Source organism: Nuphar pumila, chromosome 5 (assembly GCF_984573655.1).
Source record: "Nuphar pumila chromosome 5, dmNupPumi1.hap1.1, whole genome shotgun sequence".
Lineage (NCBI taxonomy): Eukaryota > Viridiplantae > Streptophyta > Magnoliopsida > Nymphaeales > Nymphaeaceae > Nuphar > Nuphar pumila.
In genome coordinates, this window is record NC_143253.1 from 16,548,984 (window position 1) to 16,571,612 (window position 22,629).

Below are 22,629 nucleotides of genomic sequence, written 5' to 3' on the forward strand. Positions count from 1 at the left end.
CAGTTTTTTTTATATCTGAGCCTTCAGATGTGATCTACATATTCAGTTTAGTAGAAAATGACCTTTCAATCATGTTTTTCAGACATACATGTCAGATTTTATAAGGGTTGAAAATCAACCGTCTACAATGTATCAAATGTTCAAACCTCAAAAACATATATTTCTACCTCAAAAAATATGATTTAATGGTCTATTTCTACAATTTTGACGATGCTGAACACATTAATGAGGTCAGATTTGGTCAAAACCACCACACAACATGAGTTTCAACTAGAGGGTGGCAAATGCTATCCCCAGTATTAACGGATGGACATAGAGCTACCCCACATGACAACCTTGCTTCGGGCTTTACCCACATGGATGTGGTTTAACCCGAATCTACATCATAAAACGATATATATATATATATATATATATATATATATATATATATAGAGAGAGAGAGAGAGAGAGAGAGAGAGAGAGAGAGACGTTCAGCACTGGGACAGCTAAAACCGTCCAGATCAATCTAGACCGTTCATCTCTCTCTCTATCCAACAATTTAGCCTTCCATCTCTGTTCTACACACCACCACCTCCTCCGGCCAGCCACTGGATGACCCGACTGCCTGTAGCGGTCATCCCCTTTCCACCACTCCCTTCGTTCTTGCACCTTCCCCCTTTTCTTTGGGGAGTTTTGTTTGAGGGTGGCCGGCTATCCAACATGCAGCAGACAGGCTGCAGTGGTCAACCACCATCCACCTGGCAGCAGGGTGACAGTGGCCACCCACCAACGGTGGAATCGACCAAGAGAGAGGCAGTACAAAAAATTTGTCTAGCTCACCGCCCGATCACCAGACAGCTGGCATGCTAGCGACCTATGCTGAAACTGGAAGGCAAAGGTGACGGGGACAGGCGGTGGGAGGGTAGATTGACAAGGGTGCAGGTCGGGCATCGGCAGGAAATGGGTGGGGCTGAGAGAGAGAGAGCACTGTCCGATTGAAATCCATCGAAAGTTCCTTTATTTGGACCATCCAGGAGCTGGACCATCAGCCCTCCCTCTCTCTCTCGATATATATATAAACTGACTCGAAAGTTTTGAAGCTATGTGGTTGGCTTTTCAAACACCTGTGACCATAATTTCATGAATAAATGAAATGGGCAACCCTGCCTCCCCCTCCCCTCCCTCAACACTACCTTTTCCCTCCTAACCTTCTCCCTCAAATTCCAAACTTGTAAATTAGACACAACGGATAAAATCCAAGAGACCAAAGAAATAAATGAAATAAGAGATAACTAACCAGTAATGCCATCATGAAGACAAACTTTCACACCATCAGAGGAGACGCCCTGCCGTGCAAACACAAGAAAGCATCTTGCGCAGCTGCTCATCAGTATCAACAATAAAATTGGTAATCAATATGGTAAAGATTTTGCTACCTAGGGGGGAGGGGAGGAGGAGGAGAGAGAGCAGTTTGGCAAAACAGAAGACGCGAACAACAAAGCACAATCATATTTGATGAAAATTGCATTTTCAAAACATGGATTAGAAAGTCTTAATGTGTATTTTCAGGAGAATTATGTATCCGACTTAATTTTACCCTACATCCAATCAAATCTGGCGTCAAAGCCTCACAAACTGGCTCATTGGTCTCTACTTGGTTGCTGTGCCTGGAAGATGAGCTTTCATTTATACCAGATGCACACAGACCCCCCATAGGCTCAGGTAAGGGATCATCCTGGCGCTCAGCGTTGTGACTATCTGGGCCAGAAGCATCTAAAGCAATTCCCGTTTCATGGGCCTCGTCTTGGTCCATTGCAGTGGCAGAAGCATCATCACCTTCACAAGAGCAAGACTTGTTTACTTGCTCAATACCATTAGGAGGGTTGAGAGCCTGCGAGCAGCGTTCAGGTTGATTACAAGAGTCTAGAATATCAGTATCAGAAGACAGACAATCCTTCTTGGATGCCAATCCATCAGTTGAAAATGGAGTCGTCCTCATTTTCCTTTGTTCTTTCTGCTTCCGATACAGAGACATAGCTCTCTGCAGATGAAGAAACAAATATCTAGATCAAAAAATCGCCATTATGTATTCCTTATGTGAAGGCTGTTACTAGATCTGTCGCATTGGGTAGAACTGAAAATTTTCCACACGGTGCAGCAGAAATAATTTCCATTACCAACCAAAAATATTCTTTCACCAATGTCCAATACAGCTTAATATATTTTCATTTTCCAGGTGAGAAAAGTGGGATTCAACAATAAAAGAAAAGAAACAAAAAAGTGCCACAACAAACAAGCGCACATTCTTACCTCAAAAAGGGCATTAGTTGTTGCAGGGAAGAATGAGGCTATTGGACCATGCTTGTTAAGCACTTTTCCAGATTCAGGAGCAGCCTGTCGTACACAAGGGAAAAAAACGATTAATGGCCTACAAGGCATTAAATAACTCAAGATAATTAAGCAGACAGTACTTTCATCAAAATAAAAAATTCTTGAACTGTTTTGGAATCCACGTAGGGAAAACCAAGATGACGAGGCCATGTTCCACGTCACTTTAAAAACTCATCTCTGATTGAGATGCACATAGGTTCATGCGACCAAAGTCAAAATCAGGCTGTGTACTCCAGCCATCGCAGCTAGGATCAAGTCGCTGCTCTTTCATGAACAAATTAAAGAATTTTTAATACCTCAAGATGTAAGGGTGTTTCCAACAAAATCCCTTGAGGCCTAGCAAAGCCACCTCCTGCTGCATCCCCTTTTGGGCCTATCACCCGCATGCACCTCTCATACAAGTCTGGACCAGCAAGATCGCCAGAGACATCAAGCTTAGATAGGTAATAAGAAATATTCATCCTTGATATCTTTTGCTCTAGTTCCTTTGTGGGGACAGGTCTGGCAGGAGCTTCAGAGCCAACCTTAGTTGCAGGTAAATCTTCTGATCGCTTGATTTCTATGCTTTCAGCTGGAAAACGTTCTGGTCGTTGTCGTTCAGGACGCTGTCGCTGACCACCTTGTCCAGGCCAAGATGGCTCCTCAGCTGGTAACCGTCCATGAAATTCTGGCTCCTTCTGAGCAGGAACATCTGTCATCACGCTACCATTTTGTCCTTTCAACATTTCATCATTCATTTCCCAACCCCGGCTACCTACCATATATCTATTTTGATCCCAGTCTGGCCTTCCATAGAGGTGAGATTCATCTCCAAAAGTGCCAGCAGCATCCCATCCATGTAGATGAGTCTGAACATGAGGTGGACATGCATCATCTCCTGGATTCCGCCACCCAAAGGGACGCACATGACCAGAAAATCTGTCACCATCATGCATGTGATAAGAGAGACCAGCATGATTCAATTCCATCGATGGCCGGACACCAAAAACTCGTGAGGCCTGAAACTGGGGTAGCATTGTGTGGAATCCAGCAGGGCCAGGGCCAACTGGGGGTTGAAACGGGATGAAGTTATTTGGAACAGGTCCAGTCCAGCTTGAGATGCCTTTCCAAGCATTTCCTTGCTGCCCTCTTCCTGAGCCAAGATCAGTGTTCCTTTTGTAGCGTCCATTGAACTTACCACCTGCCTGAGATCTTGAGTCCTCTTCTGATGAGGCCAACACAGAAGGAGAGTCAACACCATACCTAAGAGGAGGCGGAGGAGGAAGACTAAAAGAATTGCCAGAATTATTAGAAGTTCTATTTAAGGATGAGATAAGGGGAGTTCCATCACCATTAAGTGCATCAGAATGTGGAAAACTATCCACAGCTGGTTTATCCAGAGGTGACTCTGGACCCCGATCTTCATTTGACAAAAGATCTCGAGAACGAATAACATCCTTAGAACTGCTTCGTGCATGCCTTGGTTCATCTACCTCAAGACTGCGCCTGCTACTACTTCTACTCAAATGGCGATGCTCATATGTTGCTGGCGAAGGGGATTTATTGCTCAACTGAACAGATGAAGTTCGATTATCTGACCTTGGAGATCTTCCAACTGGACTGAGAAAAGTGGCCATCTCATTGTCAGACCGTGAAGCAACATCTCCCAAAGCAGATTCATCTGCATGGCCAACATGCTTCAGCTTTTCCCTAACTCTAGATTGAGGTTCAGAAACCCTCTCAGAAATAGAAGAAACATTGACAGGTTCTCTTGGGCCAGGAGAAGCAGTCCTCGGCCGTGATTTTCCCACTGAGGGGGATTCAGTGTAAGGTGAGTCTGCTTGCTTTGAACCATGTCTAGAAGTAAAACAGAAAAAGACCAACACTTCAGTACAACGGATAGTGATCGAAAATTGTAACTGCTGCAAGAGAGGTGCAATCAAGCATGTCCAGGATAAGTGAACTAGAAATTATTATATAAGATGTTTCAGCCTATGAGTCACCAGACTTCAATACATACTAGGCTGGAATGTTACTCCTATATTAATAAGTTGTTGATACATTTCTTCAAACAAAAAAATTGAATAATATTTTTTCTGATATTTAGGCCAATAAATAAAGGGAATTGTTATTCAAAACCTATCCAGAAAGCAAACCACAGTTCCATGACAAAACTCATTATGTTTTTACCTGTTTCTACTGTTAAATAAGCATAAGAGCCATTTACTGAAGAGTCTGTGATAACAAGTAGCTCTTCTTATAAGCTGGATTTAGGATGGTAAATCCAGCATTAAAAATCTGTCCCAATAGAGGTAAACTAGATCTACCATGTGGTTGACGTCCACTGCATTTAGTGGAGGCTCACAAGTCAACCAAGTTTTCCAACCTTGTTGGCAAAGGATGCAACTGGGACAACCCAATGACTTGGTTGGGGTTTGCTAACCTTTATCTTAGATATAAAAATATGATAAATATAATATATAAAAGGCAAAACATGTATATAATGGATAGAAAATGTCTGACATCAAAGAAAATCAAATTTAAATTAGGTATCAATCTAGTATCTAAGTATTAAAAGATATGAATTATTACAAGTAGATTCATCACATTCTTGCATCACTAAACTAGTACATCAAACATTGATCAACTGATCACTTCCACGTATAAACTATATAATTCCATGATCACCTGTCATTAAATGATAACGTAGTTGTGAACTTGTGCTAGTGACAAACTAATTAAGATTTTCGCTGCAAAATAAATCAGCGTATCTAAAATAATAAAACATAACAATATCAAAACCTAGAGTTTTGCATCTTAATGAAAGTTAACACGAAAATAAGTTCATGGACCAATAAAACAAGTAAAACTCTGCCTCAAATTCTTGCAGACAATGATAATCATATGTAATTAATACTCTGATAATTGAAATGTGAAGGCAATGCAGACCGGGTCAACCAACTTGGTTGACCCACTAAGGGGACAACAGTTTTGACTTGAACAAGTCACCAGGCCAGCTTGCTGGAATTTTAAACTATGCATTTATTAGTTAGCAAAGTTTAAGAGGAATTACTAACATTTATAACTACTAGGTTCCCAATATGAAGCATGCTTATGAGATATTTATTGAAGAAACATTAATGCTGCATAATAACACAAGGCACCAACATAGGATCTCAACTGTTAGATGTAAAATGAAAATAAAAACATGTGTGAGCCTATGCACACAAGCACACACAGATGCAGGCATGCATGCACACATGCATGTGTGTGTCTTTGTGGACACATAATTCATTCACTTACGCAACATCACAACTTCCTATTTACCATAAATGGTTTTAATCAGCACCACAAATTCCACATCCAGAAGCTATATAGAGAACTATTAAGAGTGTCAAGGGTCAAAGTTTTGTGCACAAATTTTATCCGTCAGCAGTTATACACTGGATTATCAAGCATTCAAGCATGTCAAGGGTGAAACTCAAGTGTGTTATTCAGTCACCATTATCGACCCCCAAATGAACATAGCCAACATCCGTAAGGGCAAGTTAGAAATATTCAAATTACTTACTAATCACAGTTATAGGCTATTCAAAATTTCTCATTACTGAGAAAAGAAGCATAATATGCTCAACACACTACTGGTGTTGCTGTCTGACCTTGCACTTCAATCACCTGCTTGTTTCTCTAGACTTAACTTTCACTGGAACCCTACTTTACGCAAATAGAAAACTGTGTGATATGCATAAGGGTATTTTAAGAACATTTTGATGTGTCTACCGCTACAGTGCAAGCCACTTCTCCAGTGAATAGAAAATTGTATTACAGCACTTGATTCACCATGGCAATCAAAATCAAAATTCAACCAGACGGTGACCTCCTTAGCAAGCTCAGAGAAATTCAGATCTCTTCCTAGTTCCTATCAATATTGCTTTATTGCAATCAAGTCAGGTACTTGTCCACCTAGTTGATGATGGTAATGCAGCTTTGTGCTTGAAATTTTTAATGATCAATCAGTCAGTTCATATAATATTTACATAAGGTAGGAGAATTATTTACAGCTATTGTTATTAACCCTGGTCTAGTAACAAACGTACTTCAAAATGCTAGTGCTGGGTGCTTCCACATGCATGTTTATTGCCTATTGTGTGTGTGTATTATGTGTTATATTTTCTGTACTTTTTTCCATCTCTCTCTCTCTTATATATATGCCAACAATTCTATTGATAACATAACCATATTACATCAGCACAACACAATGGCCAAGAATCTACAACACCAGGAAACAGAGTGCACAAAGCTCACAGATCACTTTATGTAGCACTTCAAGTGATGGAATCATTGCATCTCATGCAAAAGTTAGTAATGCAAGTGAATTAAAAAGAATAATTACACTTATCCAATAAATAAGATGTTCAGATCAGTAGGAACAGCCCAACGGAGAATGTCTACAAGGTGTCGCCAGATCAACGATGTTTACAAACATACTAGAAGATTAAATCATGATTATACCAAGGGGAATGGAAGGTTTATAAAGTTGCCCATGGAAGGAAGGTTTATAAAGTCACCCACATTCTATAGGGGCTGAGGCTTCCTACATTTCATTCATCTATGTTACATGGCTTACTTGTGTGCAAGTCTGCAAGACCACCTCAAGAATCTCAACAGCTCTACCATTATACCCATTTCATTTATTTAACAAATATTCTTGTTTAAACATTTCAACAAAAATATATAAGCAAAAAAAAAAGAACCTTAGATTGCATATGCAAGCCATACTTCAGTTTTCAATGAAAATGATACAAGATGATCTAACAAATATTCACTAGCTGGAAAATTGGGCCACATCATCTTGTATTGTTTTCAATGAAGGTTGAAGTATGGCTTAAGCAAAGAGTTAACAATAAAAAAGAAATGCCATAGATGTCTGGCTAGGGGAAAAAGTAACATAATGGGCTTCAAGAAATAAAACACTGTCTTGAAACAGCATAAAAAATGTAGTAAAAATGTCAGCTTAATAATTGCATTGTAGACAAGACAAACTCACTAGAACATAACCATAACAAAAGAATGGGAGCTCAACAAATTAATCAGAACAATCCATCATTAGCCCATTTACCATGCTAACAGAAAACAAGGGTGGAAAAAGGAAAAATAACCAAAGGAACAAGGCCATATTATCAGTATCCAGTATTGTCAAATGCTAATCAAACAAAAAGGGATGTACACATACATATGCTGATCTTTGGATGTGTGTCTGATGGTGCTTGGGGAACTCTTCTGTTGGCTTTTGCTAAGACCAACATCAATGTCAGATCGAATATAATGGGTGTCAAGCCTTCCCTTCTCAGACAAATTGACTGGTCGACTGCTGTTCAGAGCTTTGAACCCCAAGTCAGCATTGGGTTCCTTGATAGCTCGGCCTTTGGCATGACTATGATCTTCATCATCATCAGATGCCCTTCGCCTCACCCGGCTCTCTTTTGACCTAATGCTTCTGTCCATGTTAGGACTACCATCTCGATCACTGTCAGGCTTGTTTTTCTTATGACGGTTTCCTGACGATCTACTTTCATCTCTAAAGTGCTTCTCATCAGACCTGTCAACAGTACGATCTCGTGAAGAGCGCTCCTCTCGATGTTTATCATCTCGATATCTATGGTCTCTGTCAATATCTTCTCGGTACTTATCCCTGTATCGTGCATCTTTGTGTCTTTCATCTCTTTCATCTTTATACCTACCATTTTTAACACGATCCTCATGAGAAGACAAGCGTCTACTATCACTATCTCTAACATCCTCCTGCCATTTTTCTTTGTCCCCAGATCCATCTCTCCTCCTAATCCTTTTTTCAAGTTCTTTCTCTAGCTCCGGGTTCCGTAACTCATCTTTTAACTGCCCTTCTGTAAACATGCAAACAATCACAGGGATGTAAATAGTAGCTTAACAAGATAAGTGATCGTTACAAATCCTTGCCAGAGACAATTCTACAAATTAGCTGCTCCTTTTATAACATACAAACAAATGGCAAATGTTTGCAACTTCCTTTCTTTGGATACCAAAACAGGATTATTTTGCTTTGAAAAAAAAAAGATGCACAATAGCACCAAGAGTGCCGAAGAGAAAATAAAGCTTAACTTGCATGGAATCCAGGAAATGTCCAGCCATTTGGTCATTGCACCATTGTGCATTTTTTCCTGTTTCATGTAACAAACATGTCTCAATGTCTTCTTCCATGTCATGCTATGGTTCTACCAAGATGATGAAGACTGACATTTCAAAAGTCAAAGCACAACCACCTGCTAGCTTCCAAAAGATGTTAAGATCATTGATGGAGAAGATAATGCCGTTTGTTGAGCAAGCAGACAAGACCAGATTAAAAATATATATATATCACAATCCCTAAACAAATGGTTCACCGATTCATCCACTTCCAATGAAATGGTGCAAAACTTAGTTCTTCACTCAGTTCAGCTGATTTATGTCAAGCCAAGCCTTTATGTCAACTTATGAAGCTAAATCTTACTTCAAGTATTATGTGATTTAGTCATATGGATAAATCGTGTCGACAGATTGGGTCAACACGTTCTATGATCTATTGTATAGGACTAGACATGGGTAAATTGCTGAACCCCATGAATCTAACAAACAAGGTGCAGTGACTTGTCAATCCAAGAGGAAAGTAAATGCCCGATTTTGGGGACATACTCACTACTAGCTTTGGCTTTTTAACAAGCTTTTCAATCAACAACACCAATTTTTGCGAACATCTTCAAAGATAGGATTTTAAAGCAGTATCTACTTCACATTACACGCTTGAACACTAAGAAGAAATATATTTTCAACCCAGTGGGAGCAACAGAAATGCTGATAAAAAGATAAAGACACTCTCTGGATCTTTTATGGTTAATGGAATTGATGAATAAAAGGATTCAAATCCCAGTAATACCTGCTAGGATAATCACTCTTGGATTGCCAATCCAAGATAAATGAATGAGATGCTGATAAGTTAACATATGCACCAAAATGACAAGGAACATTTCCCCGAGCCAAATTTCATGTACAAAGTAGTCAAGTTACAATGGAAATTTGTGTTTCCATAGTTACACACCTAAACCCTACGAAAAGAAAAGTATCATCTGCGGAATATGGAACCATCGAAAATCCTGCAGCATGTAGTAAGCACAGCCAATATCATATCATGGCCTGCTTAGAAGGTTAGAGTTGCACTAAAGGCATGGCAGAGCAGCTATTAAGGGTGAACAAAGGTGAAGTCCAAGGTTCCTTCAACCCCAAAGGAACCACATTTGAATCAGGCGGATGCAGGTCCAGGCCTAGCATGAGACACATAGTTTAACTAGGTCCACCCCAAGTATAAGTTGAGCTAACCATAATCTCTGTGCATGTGTGGAAGAGTACACACAAATTTCCAGCTAGGGAATGGGAAATCTTTCTCCTGGTAGTTCTTTTTCAAGTCAAGCCCGAAGTCACACCATGAATCAGAATTTATTATCTGGAAAAAAAACACCTATTCCTCAACAATATCAATGATTGGATTGAGTATCCGCACAAAAGACACATTATATACTGCACTATTAGTTCTAAGCAATCTTTACTGATAGATCAACAATTTGAACTTATTGCCTGCAAAAAGTGCTTATTAACCAGCATTTGTATATAGATGTAAGAGGATTTGTTTAAGAGCGATAAGCCTCCTTGACATCTCTTCATCTACAAAACTTCTCAACATGAAAACATGGTGACAAGCCATTGTCATTTCAATACGAAAAAAAAAATACACTTTCAGGTCCCAAATAAATTGGCTTATTTGGATAAAAGAAGAAAAACCCTATTGCTTTGGAAGGTCTAGCTCATTACCAGTAGTGCCATAGTTTCATTCTCTAGACGTAACACAATAGGAGAATCCCAGTTTATTGGGTTTCTCAACACAATCAAATAGACTACCAACAAGCCAAGCTCAAGCCCAAACTTAGGCTCGCTAAAAGCTTGATAAGCTCGCTTGACAATTTTAGTATAGTATATATCAAGAATATCGTAAGCATTCAACACAAGCAGGGCCTCTATAGCCTAGCACATACTAGGCTTGCCTTGTAAGTATAAGGTCGCAGGCTCAAAACCCATGGCTTCATAAAAGGAAAAAGAACTACGAACTTGAACAGAGCCTGGAACATTACGTGTAGAGTCAAACTCAATCAACCCAAGCCACAAGGTCCACTCAGTTCAGCTCCCGTGCAGCCCTAGCTGCAGCCTATGAAAGTAGCCTCCTATAATACAATGAGGATAAACTGGTAAATACAACAAAAAGCACACTCATCCAATTACACTGTTGGGATATAGCAGCCCAGAGCAGGAGTGAGAGAAGCAAGCAAGAGATCAAATGGTAAGGAAATCAGAAATTTTAAATATATATAAAAGTCCAACAACTGGTTGAGTAATATGTAATATCAGTACTTCGAGATGAACAGAAACCCATATTGTCATTATTACCTCTTGGTGCTCATGCTAGGTGGTTCCAGGTGCTGACACGTATAGGTATTATATGATATTGTAAGATGCACTATTACTTCCCATAGTTTTTATTTATATTTTAGAGGAGCCCTTCCGAAGTGTGTGTGTGTGTGTGCGCCCGCATGTATTATGTTAATTATGCATGCATGTGCAGAACATGCACAACCAGCTGCACCATCGCACACTTTTGGAAAACAACTGGGTCATTTTAAATGTACAAAGTATAATATGCAAGGTTGTAAGTATCTTATCGTTACCCGTATCGGTCAGGTACAAAGTAACACCGTATCACAATTTTTTAATAAAAAATGTAGAAAAATCAGAAAATTTTAGCATAAATTATAAAAAAATCATATCACATAAAACAATGATGAATTCCACAAAATACAACCATAAATTCACATATGAAGGCAACTACATAATTTAAACTAATAACTAAACCATGCAACTGATAACTGACAATGTAAATAAACGACAACTACATAATTTACATTTTAAGCACAATTAAAGCCTTACATTTAACCAATAAGAGTTCATGATAACTAAAAACATTATATTTAACCAATGTCTTACATGTCTATCTTCGTTTCTAAAGTTCTAAACTATAAAGATCCTAAAACTAAACTATCTTCTAGAGCCTATTTGTCAAACATCAGGATAGTATTTTCTCAGTTCTGCATCCAACTGTCACTCGATGATCTCTTTATGTTGGGTCATATTTTTGGCAAGTGGGTCATCATCATCATCATTTTCATAATCTAGAACAATGGTTGGAAGTACTTTAGCTTTGCATTTTTGCAAAATTCTTCTTCTTTGAATTTCTTTTAGTTCAACGATAACATTAGCACTAAAAGTGACAAGAATAGATGAAAAATCATATGGACGTACATTTTGATATTGACCAACAACATGTTGCTTAAATCTACGCAGCTCACTTCTAATAATAGCACCACAAAACAAACATCTCAAAATCAATGGAAACCCTAATCGTGGTACATCATCAATGCTTCTGCAATATTGCCATGAAGGATCATCTCTAATATGACATGAACGTGAAGACGACATCGAAGAATCTAAAATAAAACAAAATCAATTAAAAAACTCAATAAGAAGCAAAAAATAAGAAACACTAAACACACATTTCCCAAAAAACACTCAATAAGAAGCAAATAATAGGAATTTTATACCTTAACCCACTTCCTTAAGTGAAAAAATGGTGAAAATGCACTCTTGATAAAATCGCAAAAGTCCCCTCTCTTGCGCATGAATCGACCCCAAATCGATCTCAAGGAACCTAGGGCATGTAGGTTCCCTTCTAACGGACTCTAGACATATGGAGAACTAGGCCCTCAAGAGGCCTTTTAAACCCAAAATAAAAAAAAATACAACTTTTGGCCTTTTTAAAGAATGACAACATTGTATCGTACGATACAGTACAATACATGAGTATATTATATGATATACTCGATACAAATACAATACACACTCGTATTGCGATACGAGTATGTATCATATCGCAAAACACAAAAGTAACGATACATATTGTACTGTATCGTACGATATGTACAACCATGGTAATATGAATACAACATCAACAAAGTACGTGTATGACACAGGCACAACGATATATAAATTAGCAAATAATTGGTAACTCCAATCTTAATTTGTAAGCAAGAAGCCAACACACACACACACACACACACACACACACACACACACACACACACACATATATATATATATATATATATATATATATATATATATATATATAAAGACCCTAATGACATGGTCTTCTGTGCCAATGTTCGGAAACTATAATATTTCCACCTATGTTGCATCTTCTGAAATTCCTTTTACATTACATATTTTGTTTTAGTACTAGTAAACTGCTATATGGAACAATAAGAAAAATCTACCTCCTTAAATCAATATCATGAACATCTCCTTTAAATGTGCTTCAAAATTCAAACTCGAATCATCATCATTACCACATGGTCCACACCACACACAATTTAGTGCTTATATATGGAACATAACATGCATCAGAAAGAGTGAAAATGCCCCAAGATGTCCAATTCCTTTTAATCCCCCCCCCCCTCTTGCCTTGGGCACTAATCAGACCATGCCTATAAAAGCTTCTACCTATCTTAAGAAGCTTACTTCCTATGTCACCGGGACACGGCAAAACAAGCCACGTACCCATGTCGACATGGCCTAACACACGTACGGGTACCGGGTGCGATACGGGTACGTGGGTTGGTCGGGTCCAACTAAGACCCAACCTGAAACCCACACTTTCGCTTTTTTTTTTGTTTTCTTTTTCCTGTCAAACCTCCCCCTTCCCACCCTCAGCAAAAAGAGGGGAGAAGAAGAAGAAACGAGTGAGAGAGAGAGAGGTACCTACCTCCTCCTCCATCTTCTTCTTCGTCTTTACATCCTTGTTCTCTTTCTTTGTGCCCAGAGAGAAAAAGAGAGAGACAGTGGGGCCGGGGTCGGATCTACCATGTTCTTATTCTTATTCTTATTCGTCTTCTCCTCGTTCTCCTTTGTGGAGAGAGAGAGACGGTGGGGAAGGGGTTATGAGATACCCCTTTCCCTTTATATAAAAAATTTTCATTCCCCCTTCTCTCTTTTTTTTGAAAATTACACATACAAACCTTTTTTAAAATTTTCATTCCCCCTCCACTTTTTTTTTAAATTACACATACAGACCTTTTTTTAAATTTTTTATATGGACCTTAATATGGATCCACATATGATCCAGACCCAAACTCTCTCTCTCTCTCTCTATATATATATATATATATAATATATATATATATATAGTTGTGTCCCTGTACCCTCATTTTTTGAAATTGTCGTGTTGTACCCTCCATACCCGTACCCGCACCCAAGTGACATAGCGCACTTCCTAAGAAACCGCTCCAAAAGCTAAAGAAGCTTAAAGCCAAAACTTGGTTACTTTATCATGGGAAGCACACTTCAAGCACACCAAATTTTTTACATGAGAATTAGATGTTTACTTCCAATAATTAAGTCCAAGGTTGCTAAAACTAGGAAGCAGAAGCAAAAAACAATACTAGAATCGAAAGAGAGAAGCGAGGCCTTTTGAAATCTATAGAAAGCAAGAAGCGAAGAATCGATTTGAAAAAGAAATTAGAATTGAAAAGGGATATGAAAATCAAATTGGACGCAAAATGGGAATCAAGTGAATGGTGAATAAAAACTAAAATAAAAATGACTATTCTTAAATATAAAAAAAAAATACTATTCTTGAATTTCATGATCTTTTAGTGTAATAATTAAATGAGTCAAAATCTAAAAATGATGGTTACCAATTTAGAGAAAGCACATGAGAAGTGAGTGAGAAGCACATAGAAAACATGAAAATAAGGTTTAGAAGATGTATACGAAGCATAGGAGAAGCCTAAGAGAACTGAGATTCCCATCAAGTTTTAGAAGCGAGGAATATTGCGCTTCCAAAGCGATTTCTGGGAAACGCGCTTCCCACCTATATAAGAAGCTTCTGGTAACTCTAATTATCCTATAATATCAAACCACAGTTGACCTATGTTAATTGATTGAAGAATAAATCCTAAATGGCAACACATTTCCTATACTTTTTAAGATAAAAATGCTTTGATTTTTTATTAAACTACAAGGCATTTTGCACTATTTACTTTAAAAAAAAGTCAAGGCATAAATGTACAAAACTTTATTCTCTTTATAAGAACAAGTATGCTATTATGTACTCTATTACTCCCTTGTCTATAATTAATAAGTATTATAGTAAAAAAAATATTTAATGTCTTCAAAAGCCAAAAAATTAGTTATTAACTCCTAAGTGAATTGGCAACATCATATAGTGTAACAACCCTTTTTATTTATGCCCTACTAGAAAACTTTTTAATTCACTTCTTAAATAGTTAAATGCTTTCTAAGTCACTTCTCGCTTCCCACTTCACCGCTTTTCTTGCTTCCACTTCCTGCACTGTTCCTCGATTCTGCTTTCCTCTTTGGCAACCTTCCTTTTAGCAACTTTGCACCAAACCATGCACAGCAGTGACCACTTGTCCTCGTAGTGTACAACATTTATATGCCTCCTTGACCATCACCAAGGCCAACGAATTGAATTTCCAAAGGTGATAGTTCTACCTAAGAGAACAATAGCTGGAAAAGTTACAACTTCCAGATGACCTACAGAGTCCATTTGTCCAAGTCCTGTTCTGATATTTGTCGGTATTAGTAGCTAAAATGAGCTAATACCATTGTGGGATAGATCTCTGTCTTACACACCATGAAGCATCATAGTAAAGATGTACTTTTAGTATGTCTACCTGCTAAGTCACAGGGACTCGGCAAAGCAGGTGCCGCACCCGCGTCGACGCGACGCGAGTGCGGCACCGGGTGCGGTCAACACACCCAGGGTCATTTAGGTCCAATTTTTAGACTATTTTTTTTTTTCGCCCGATGAAAAGCGAGTGAGAGAAGGAGGATTAGGGCAAAATCCTCCTGAAGCGCCTGAAGCCGATGCCGATGATCTCTGACTCCTTCCAACCGCTCCTCCTCAGTTCTCAGGTATGTCTCCTTCCGACTTGCTCTCTCTCTCTCACTCTCACGGTCTCTCCTCTCTCCGTCACTCTCACTGTCTCTCTCATAGTCTCTCTTCTCTATGTCACTCACTGTCTCTCGCTCTCACTCGCTCTTCGTCACTCTCACTGTCTCTCTTCTCTCTGATTGTATTATATGTGGGTCATTAGCATCTAGGGTTTTTAACTTTTTATTTATAGGATTTTTGGACATTTCAAAATTTTTTCATTAATATTATTTGAGGGTTTTGGGCATTCCGAAATTTTTTCAATAATGTTATTTGGGGGGTTTGGGCATTCCGAAATTTTTCGATGAATTGATGATGCTATAGAGGTATATAGTTAATGAAATTTGTATTTATTTTTTGGGGATCTTTGACTATTTGATTTTGGGGCTTTTGATTCTATGCTAAAATGGGTTTTGTGGAGCTTCTTGAATTTTTATTTCGTTTACAATCTATTTTATTAGTTGCTTATGCTTGATGACTTTAGGTCAAATGTTACTTTCATCTTTTTTGAAGTCATTCTATCAACCATTGCTTAAAGTGTGTGGTTATGTTATGGGCATGTAATGGGTTTAATTTATTTTTTTTGGGATTGATTCATTATCTAAGTTCAGTTCATAGGATTATAAGATCTACCAAGTTAAGAAAGTTGTTGATTTGTCAATATTTTAAGGTGCAGTTGCTCACTTTCCTGTTTCAAGAAACACAAGGTATTCTCTTCATTCAAGCTCTTTTGCTGGTTGCTCTCCGTACAGGTGTATGCTTATATGTGTTTGTACACGATTTTAGTTTTTGTTGTGTGGTCATAATTCTGCTGCAGTTCGTTTCATAACTCATTTAATGACACATGCTGCAGAAGGTTTAATGTTAGAAATATGAAGTTACATTGAATCACTCAAGCATGTATATGTTCATATAACCTGGTTAATGTACCCCTGTTTTGACCAGTCCAAGACATATAGTTGACTAAGAAAATGGTCTATCTGACTATGCCATGACTATGCCAACCTTGAAACTGTCAAGGTTTCTCTTTTATATATATATATATATATATATAATAGTGTTACTGTTGTTAACTGTTAAAACTTCAAAATTATATATATATATATATATATATATTTTTACATTTTTGCCCCTGCCGCACCCCCGCACCCTAGGTTTTTGAAAGTACCGCACCCCGCACCCGCACCCACACCCATGTGACATAGTCTACCTGCTACCTGAAGATCCAGAAGTTAAAACCATTCCTTAATACCTTGTGGAATAGATCTCTATCATACACACCATGAAGCATTATAGTAAACATGCACTTTTAGTCTGTCTACCTGTTACCTGAAGATCATAAGCAGTGCATAGATAAAAGCAGCTCATGTTCACCAAATGGCTCTTGTTTGTCCCTAGTTCCTCCAATGTGTTTTTCATACCCTTCAGATAGTTCGCAAGTTTTCACACCAAACACCCTTCCCACCACATATATCCATATTTTAGTTGTCCCAAATGCCAACAGAGTAAAAAAATATTAAATAAACAATAATATAGTGAGAAAATTAAAATAAAAAGGTAATTGCCACTGAACAGAACAAAAAGAATGATATCTATTATGGATCCTCTGGTTTTAATAAATGGCACACATAAAATATCCAACAACCTACCAGCAGCATGCCAAAAGCTGTTGATTGGTCAAATTCAAAATTAGCCAGCAAATTCTCCAAGACCAAAAAAAAAGTTCTGAAATAATGCACATCCGTAAAAAATAAATTAGTAATAATAGGCCTAGAAGCAATTATATAGCAAAAATATTGTTAATAATGAATTCATCAGAATTCAAGTAAATACAATTGTTTGCTTTTTTTTCAGAAGGACAAGTAAAGAAAATGTTAAGGACATGGTGCCATCTATGATATTAGACCAGAATTTTATCCACTATATCCAGTCTTTCCCACAGTTTATCTAGCTGATATTAAATAAAGCTACTAATATGCTTTTTTTTATGTACAACTACTAAAGAAGCTTTACAGGTTGCAAAACAGTGGAGGACACAATAATGGATGTAAAAGAACATGATATGAGGGTCAAACTGACATATTTGTAGCAGTACCAGCATGCAATTGGAAAGCAACAACAAACTTGTAGAAGCTGGTCATAAAGCAAATAAACAATCCATGAAGAAGCAGTCAATTTTGGAATAAAATTTCACATCCTCTCATATAATAGTAACAGCAGAAAATGAGATCTTTCGTACATAAAGCAAACAATGGACACCCAAGATACCTGTTCCAACAATTTTAAAGTATGTACATATTATTTTGCCTAACACATTTTATCAAAATACAGCATGACACCTTCAAAAGAATTTTGGGGGAAAAAAATTCCAAAAAAATCACATTCACGAGCCAGTGATAGCTAGGGAAGACACAGACCAGGCATGGATCAGACCCCCAGGCACGCCAAACATTAGATCCAACCAGCCCTGACCCAATTCTCAGGCTTGGGTCTAGCCTGGCATTTGTGGGTCAAGCCCAAAAGTATGTCTTCCGTTCATATGACTTGAGCTGGTTGAGCACAGTTCAACCGCATAGGTCCAGGCCCTTTGGGCACAATTTCTGACTGGTTTGAGCCCAAGCCATTTCCATGTACGGTTCAGCAGGCTCAGACCTATATCTTGTGCCAAACTTTGTCCATTCCAGGCCCAATGCACTGAAACTGCTCAGGTACATTTACCAAAGGCCAACCTTAGAACTAGCACTTCTAACCAAGAGAGAATGTTGGAGGGTAGAGTAATCACAAAGCATAAACGGCTTTTGCATGCCTATTTCCTCAGAGAAAGTCACTTACAAGAGAACAATTGGCAGAGAACAAACCAAAACCATGCAGCCAATGAGCTCTTACCCACCTCATTGTCACTCATCCACATATCTCACCCCATCAAATTCACATGATGCATCTTGCATACTATCACACATTAAAAATACTCCCTCCTAAACCTTGTTTCAGTTATCCTCATTACCCTTTGAGCTTACTGCTTATTTCAATGCTGATTGTGTGGCAATGTGTCTGACAGAACAATTACTGGGTATTGCATTTTTGGGGTGACTTACAAGTTTCCCGGAGATATGAGAAGAAAGGGTGCCCCTACTGATAAAGGCAGGACCTTGATAATATAAGCAAGACTGCAAAACTAATAAATATCTCTAGAAGCACTCATGCCCAACATCCATCTGCAGAGGAAAGATATGACCAGAACTTATCCTATTTAAAAATTTTAAAGACTTGGTGCAAGACAACTGTTGTAATGATGTAGACTGACTCAAAGTATGCAAATTAATCTGGACTTGCAGTTTTCTCCATGAATTGAGAATTCTTTTAGATGGGATATAACTAAAAATTTGGATCATCAACAATTTTGTTATCAAAATTATTGCCATGTAACTGAACATATACAAGTCATCAAAAATATTTATTGATGAGAACTGAGGAGAGATTGAATGAACATAAAAAAAACATTAGACGGAAAAACTAACATTACCACCCAAGAAAGAAAAAAAAACAATAGAATGAAGAGGCAGGCAAAGAAAATTTAAGATCATGTGTCAATAATAAAAATACACAAAAAAATTGCTGGCGAAAAATGTTGTGCCTTGAACTTTTGTTAGGAAATGTTCCATCAGCGTGATGAACCATTCAAAAGCATGTGCCTGACTATGTCACTCAAATGCCACCTCATGCTACTAGTAAAGATGGCTGCACGGTATCCAATAACCAACAATAGCAAGAATGCAGGTGCCATCTAATACAACCCTCGAAGAACTTTAACAGATCCTGTTGAATGTTGGGGGCTTCGTACACCATCTCTAGAATGTCATTGTCTGCATTTTTCAGCCAGCACATGCCTTAGTTCTTAGACATTCACTAGCATTGGGAGTTGGGAAAACACTCCCTTCCTCTATGCCCATTTCCATAGGGCAATACTAGCACATTTGGCAATTTTTCTTTACAAAATATCAGCCCAATATGCTTTTCCATAGAAATCCACTTATCTATAAGATTTCTTGTTCTTATTGTAATCAAGCTAGTGGGGCTGCCACGGATGGGATTCAAACCCAAGATCCCTAAGGGTGACTTTCATGGCCCAGCTATCCTATTGGACCCCCGCTTATAATTTATCTGCAAGGCTGCGAATGTAACTGCACCATAATTTGAAGAAAAAGTTTTGCACTCCTAAAGCATACATTGAAGGATGTCAATGATGACCCTTCAAAATAATCATTGTGGATATCAAAATATTAGAAGGGTGAATAATTTCTCTAATATCTTTGATGTTAGAAAGGATCATATCAAACAAATAGGGCATATTTAATTGTGTAATTTTGTGAATTTTTACGTAAAGGGGTCAGGAACATGCAACAAAGATAAACAATTTCATTCTAATCAATAACAAGACACATAAAAGGGTCAAAAATACCAATTGTAACAATTTTAAAAGCTATATACTTAAGAAAACCTCCTAAATATCGTTCATGACAAAGGCAACCAGGTCCCTAAAGCTTTTTTCCAAAAAATAACTTTGATCAAAAAGACTGAAACAGCGGTCAAACCAACTAAATGCCAAAACTAAACAAAATTCCCAATAACCATTATCTAAAAATTGGACAGAAAAAGTCTGGAATAATTCTTTTAAAAGAATGTTGCCTTCTAGGTCCCTGAATTGTCCTACCACTGACTACATCCAAGTTCATATCACGATGATTATTTTGAAGAAAAGGTCATAAATAGAAAGGATAGAAATTTCATCTTAGGAATCTGGATTAATGGTTGCAAGGGAATTCAGAAAATTACACTGACAAAACTGAGAAGCATAAAATAAAAAAATGGTGTTTTAACCTTGACAAGATACATTGGATAGCAAATGAATATTAGAAGAATTCATGATAATCACTTATTAGTGGAGAACCAGAGGTTGCAAAAATATTTATGGAATGTGTCATTTTCATTCAACTATCATTCTCAGTTCATTTACGAGAAGGAATGATCCTATGTATAATGAAGTTGGTTTAAACATTAATAAAATTATTGATCCGGAATAAATGACCGTTTCTTCTCTGTCTATTATAGTCTGCAACACAGCAGAGGCTCTTGTATATCTCCCTAAAGCATTTTTAATGACATATAGAACCTTTTATTTTGTTCTTCGAGGGTTAAAGCTAATACTTTTATCAATTAAAAAAGAAATTTCTTCAAGAACTCCTTCTCTCACAACCACCTAGAATGTTCTTTCTCTATTTTGCATTTATTTAATACATAAGGGACGGAAACTTCTCGTCCCTATGTTGTCACGATCTACTAATATCTCAAATTTGTTGCTCTGTGTTTTTTAATGCTACAAATAACAGTTCACGCCAGTAAAAATGCATTCTTTTTTTTTTCCTGGAAAGATTGCTAGTACGACTGCTTAACAGAAACATATAGCAACAACTGCTCAAAGTGATCTGAATGAAAAACGTATAATGCAATTTAGATTCTAACCCCGTTGGCAGCATACTAAAGAGATTCATAAATCAAAATGAACCCATCAGGATTCCTTACCGGTATTTTCTGACTCCCGCTTACGTGGCCTTTCTTCTTGTGCGCTACCACTTTGGGGTTTCTGGCTCTTCATTACCTCGCTCACGACGACAGCCATCTCTTTTCTGTCAACTTCCCTCTCCTTTCCTTCCTTCAATTGATGAGTTTCCTTCCTTGCTGACTCCCTGTCTGATTTCCTTTTCGATGATGAAGACTCACTCTTGCTACCGCTCTTCTTCCCCTCTTCAGCTTCCACCTGAGCCGGTTCCTCTTTACTCAAACCGTCAAACCTCCGACCGCTTCTAGTCTTCACATCAGCCGAAGTCCTAACTTTCGCCCCCTTCTCTTCCTTACCGGGAAAGTCTGAATCTGCACCAAAACTCTCAACCCTAGACTCAGTGCCCTCCACCTCACCGTTCCAGCGGTCCGACACACCTGGCTCTGACCTATCCTTCCGGCGCTTTGCCGGGAAGTACTCGCCGGAGAAGTCCTCGTTGCCGGGTGCAAAGAGATCTGCCGCTGCAGGCGCCGCGATCTTCCTCTTCCCGCCGGGCTCCGGGGACTCTGAGCCCTTCGCATCCCTAACTCCTCTTGAACTCTCGTCCCGGGGCTTCCTCGGAGAAGAGTCTGTAGGGTTTCCTTCTTCGGCCCCGTCCTCCCCGTCGGACTCCAACTCCCTCGAATCCTTCACGCTGTGCTTGTGCTGCCTGTGAGATTTGTGTCTAGATCCCTTAGTCATGATAGAACGGCCGGGAAACCCGACGGAATTCGACGCTAGACCGGAAGTCAGAGGATATGAAGACGGAACCCTAACCTCTGGAGGAAAATCGTCCAACGGCGGCAGCCGAGGAAGAGGAGCGGAGGGGAGGAAAGGGTGGGAGAGTTGGGCTACAACTCCTTACGGAGAGCCCGCCGGAATCCGACGCCGTGGCGGGAACCTCCTCCGTGAGACGGCGGGTAGATGGCCAGAAATCTTCCCGTCGGTGGCCGGATTCCGGTGGGCGCGGAGGGATCGCGGGGGAAGGGATCGAAGAAGTGGAGGAGATTTTGAGGGAGGAATTGCACCGAAAAGGGTCTTAGCGGATCGTCGCGTTATCCTATTTACCAAATTACCCTAATCGCTTTCTTCTTTTACGATTTTTTTTCCATGCAGTCGACTTTCTCTAAGAAGGATAATAATTTCGGGGACGCGTATTTCTGCAGCACAGCTCCATACAATGATCATGCACCAGGCAGTAATTTCTTGTGAGAGAGACGGATGGGCTTTTCTTTCATTTTCTTTTTTCGTTCTTTCCAGTTTGTTTTTCATGTTTTTGTTAGATTATTCTTAGAGCACGTTTGGAAGCTAAAAAAAACGTAAGAAAAGTGGTGCAAAATAAAAAATCCTTACTGATTTTCTGACCCTTTCAAACGAGATTTTTTTTAAAAAGTATAATTTTTATAAGAAATATTTCTCCGTGGCGGAACGGAGAAATGTTTTCTACCAAGAAAAAATTTATTTTTACACTCTCCACCAAACACTACAAGAAAATAGGTGATTAGTGACGGAATAATTTCGTCGCTAGTTAGCGACGGATTAACAAGAGAAA

At 38.6% G+C, this 22,629-nt stretch overlaps 1 protein-coding gene across 2 annotated transcripts; it reads right to left on the bottom strand.

Annotated features, from left to right (window-relative positions):
* Positions 1 to 1,493: 1,493 nt before the first annotated feature.
* LOC149836942 (uncharacterized) lies at positions 1,494 to 22,116 on the bottom strand. 2 transcript variants are annotated; one of them, XM_090007187.1, is made up of 6 exons: positions 21,062 to 22,116; positions 7,586 to 8,255; positions 3,704 to 4,209; positions 2,670 to 3,577; positions 2,293 to 2,376; positions 1,494 to 2,023 (listed from the first exon to the last, which is right to left on the bottom strand). In XM_090007187.1, exons 1-6 carry the CDS (start codon positions 21,777 to 21,779, stop codon positions 1,535 to 1,537), a joined length of 3,375 nt encoding a protein of 1,124 aa, XP_089863313.1. In that variant the 5' UTR covers positions 21,780 to 22,116; the 3' UTR covers positions 1,494 to 1,534. The 2 variants fall into 2 exon arrangements, with proteins under 2 accessions (XP_089863313.1, XP_089863312.1); XM_090007186.1 differs by having other exon boundaries at positions 2,670 to 4,209.
* Between the last annotated feature and the right edge of the window lie 513 nt (positions 22,117 to 22,629).

Bases quoted from the DNA above. Each gene is read 5' to 3' on its own strand.
- LOC149836942 (XM_090007186.1), bottom strand. From the start codon at position 21,779: ATGACTAAGGGATCTAGACACAAATCTCACAGGCAGCACAAGCACAGC. The intron at 8,256-21,061 runs GTAAGGAATCCT...GCATGTTTACAG, and splicing joins GCGGGAGTCAGAAAATACCG to AAGGGCAGTTAAAAGATGAG. The intron at 2,377-2,669 runs GTATTAAAAATT...TGTGTACGACAG, and splicing joins AAACACCCTTACATCTTGAG to GCTGCTCCTGAATCTGGAAA.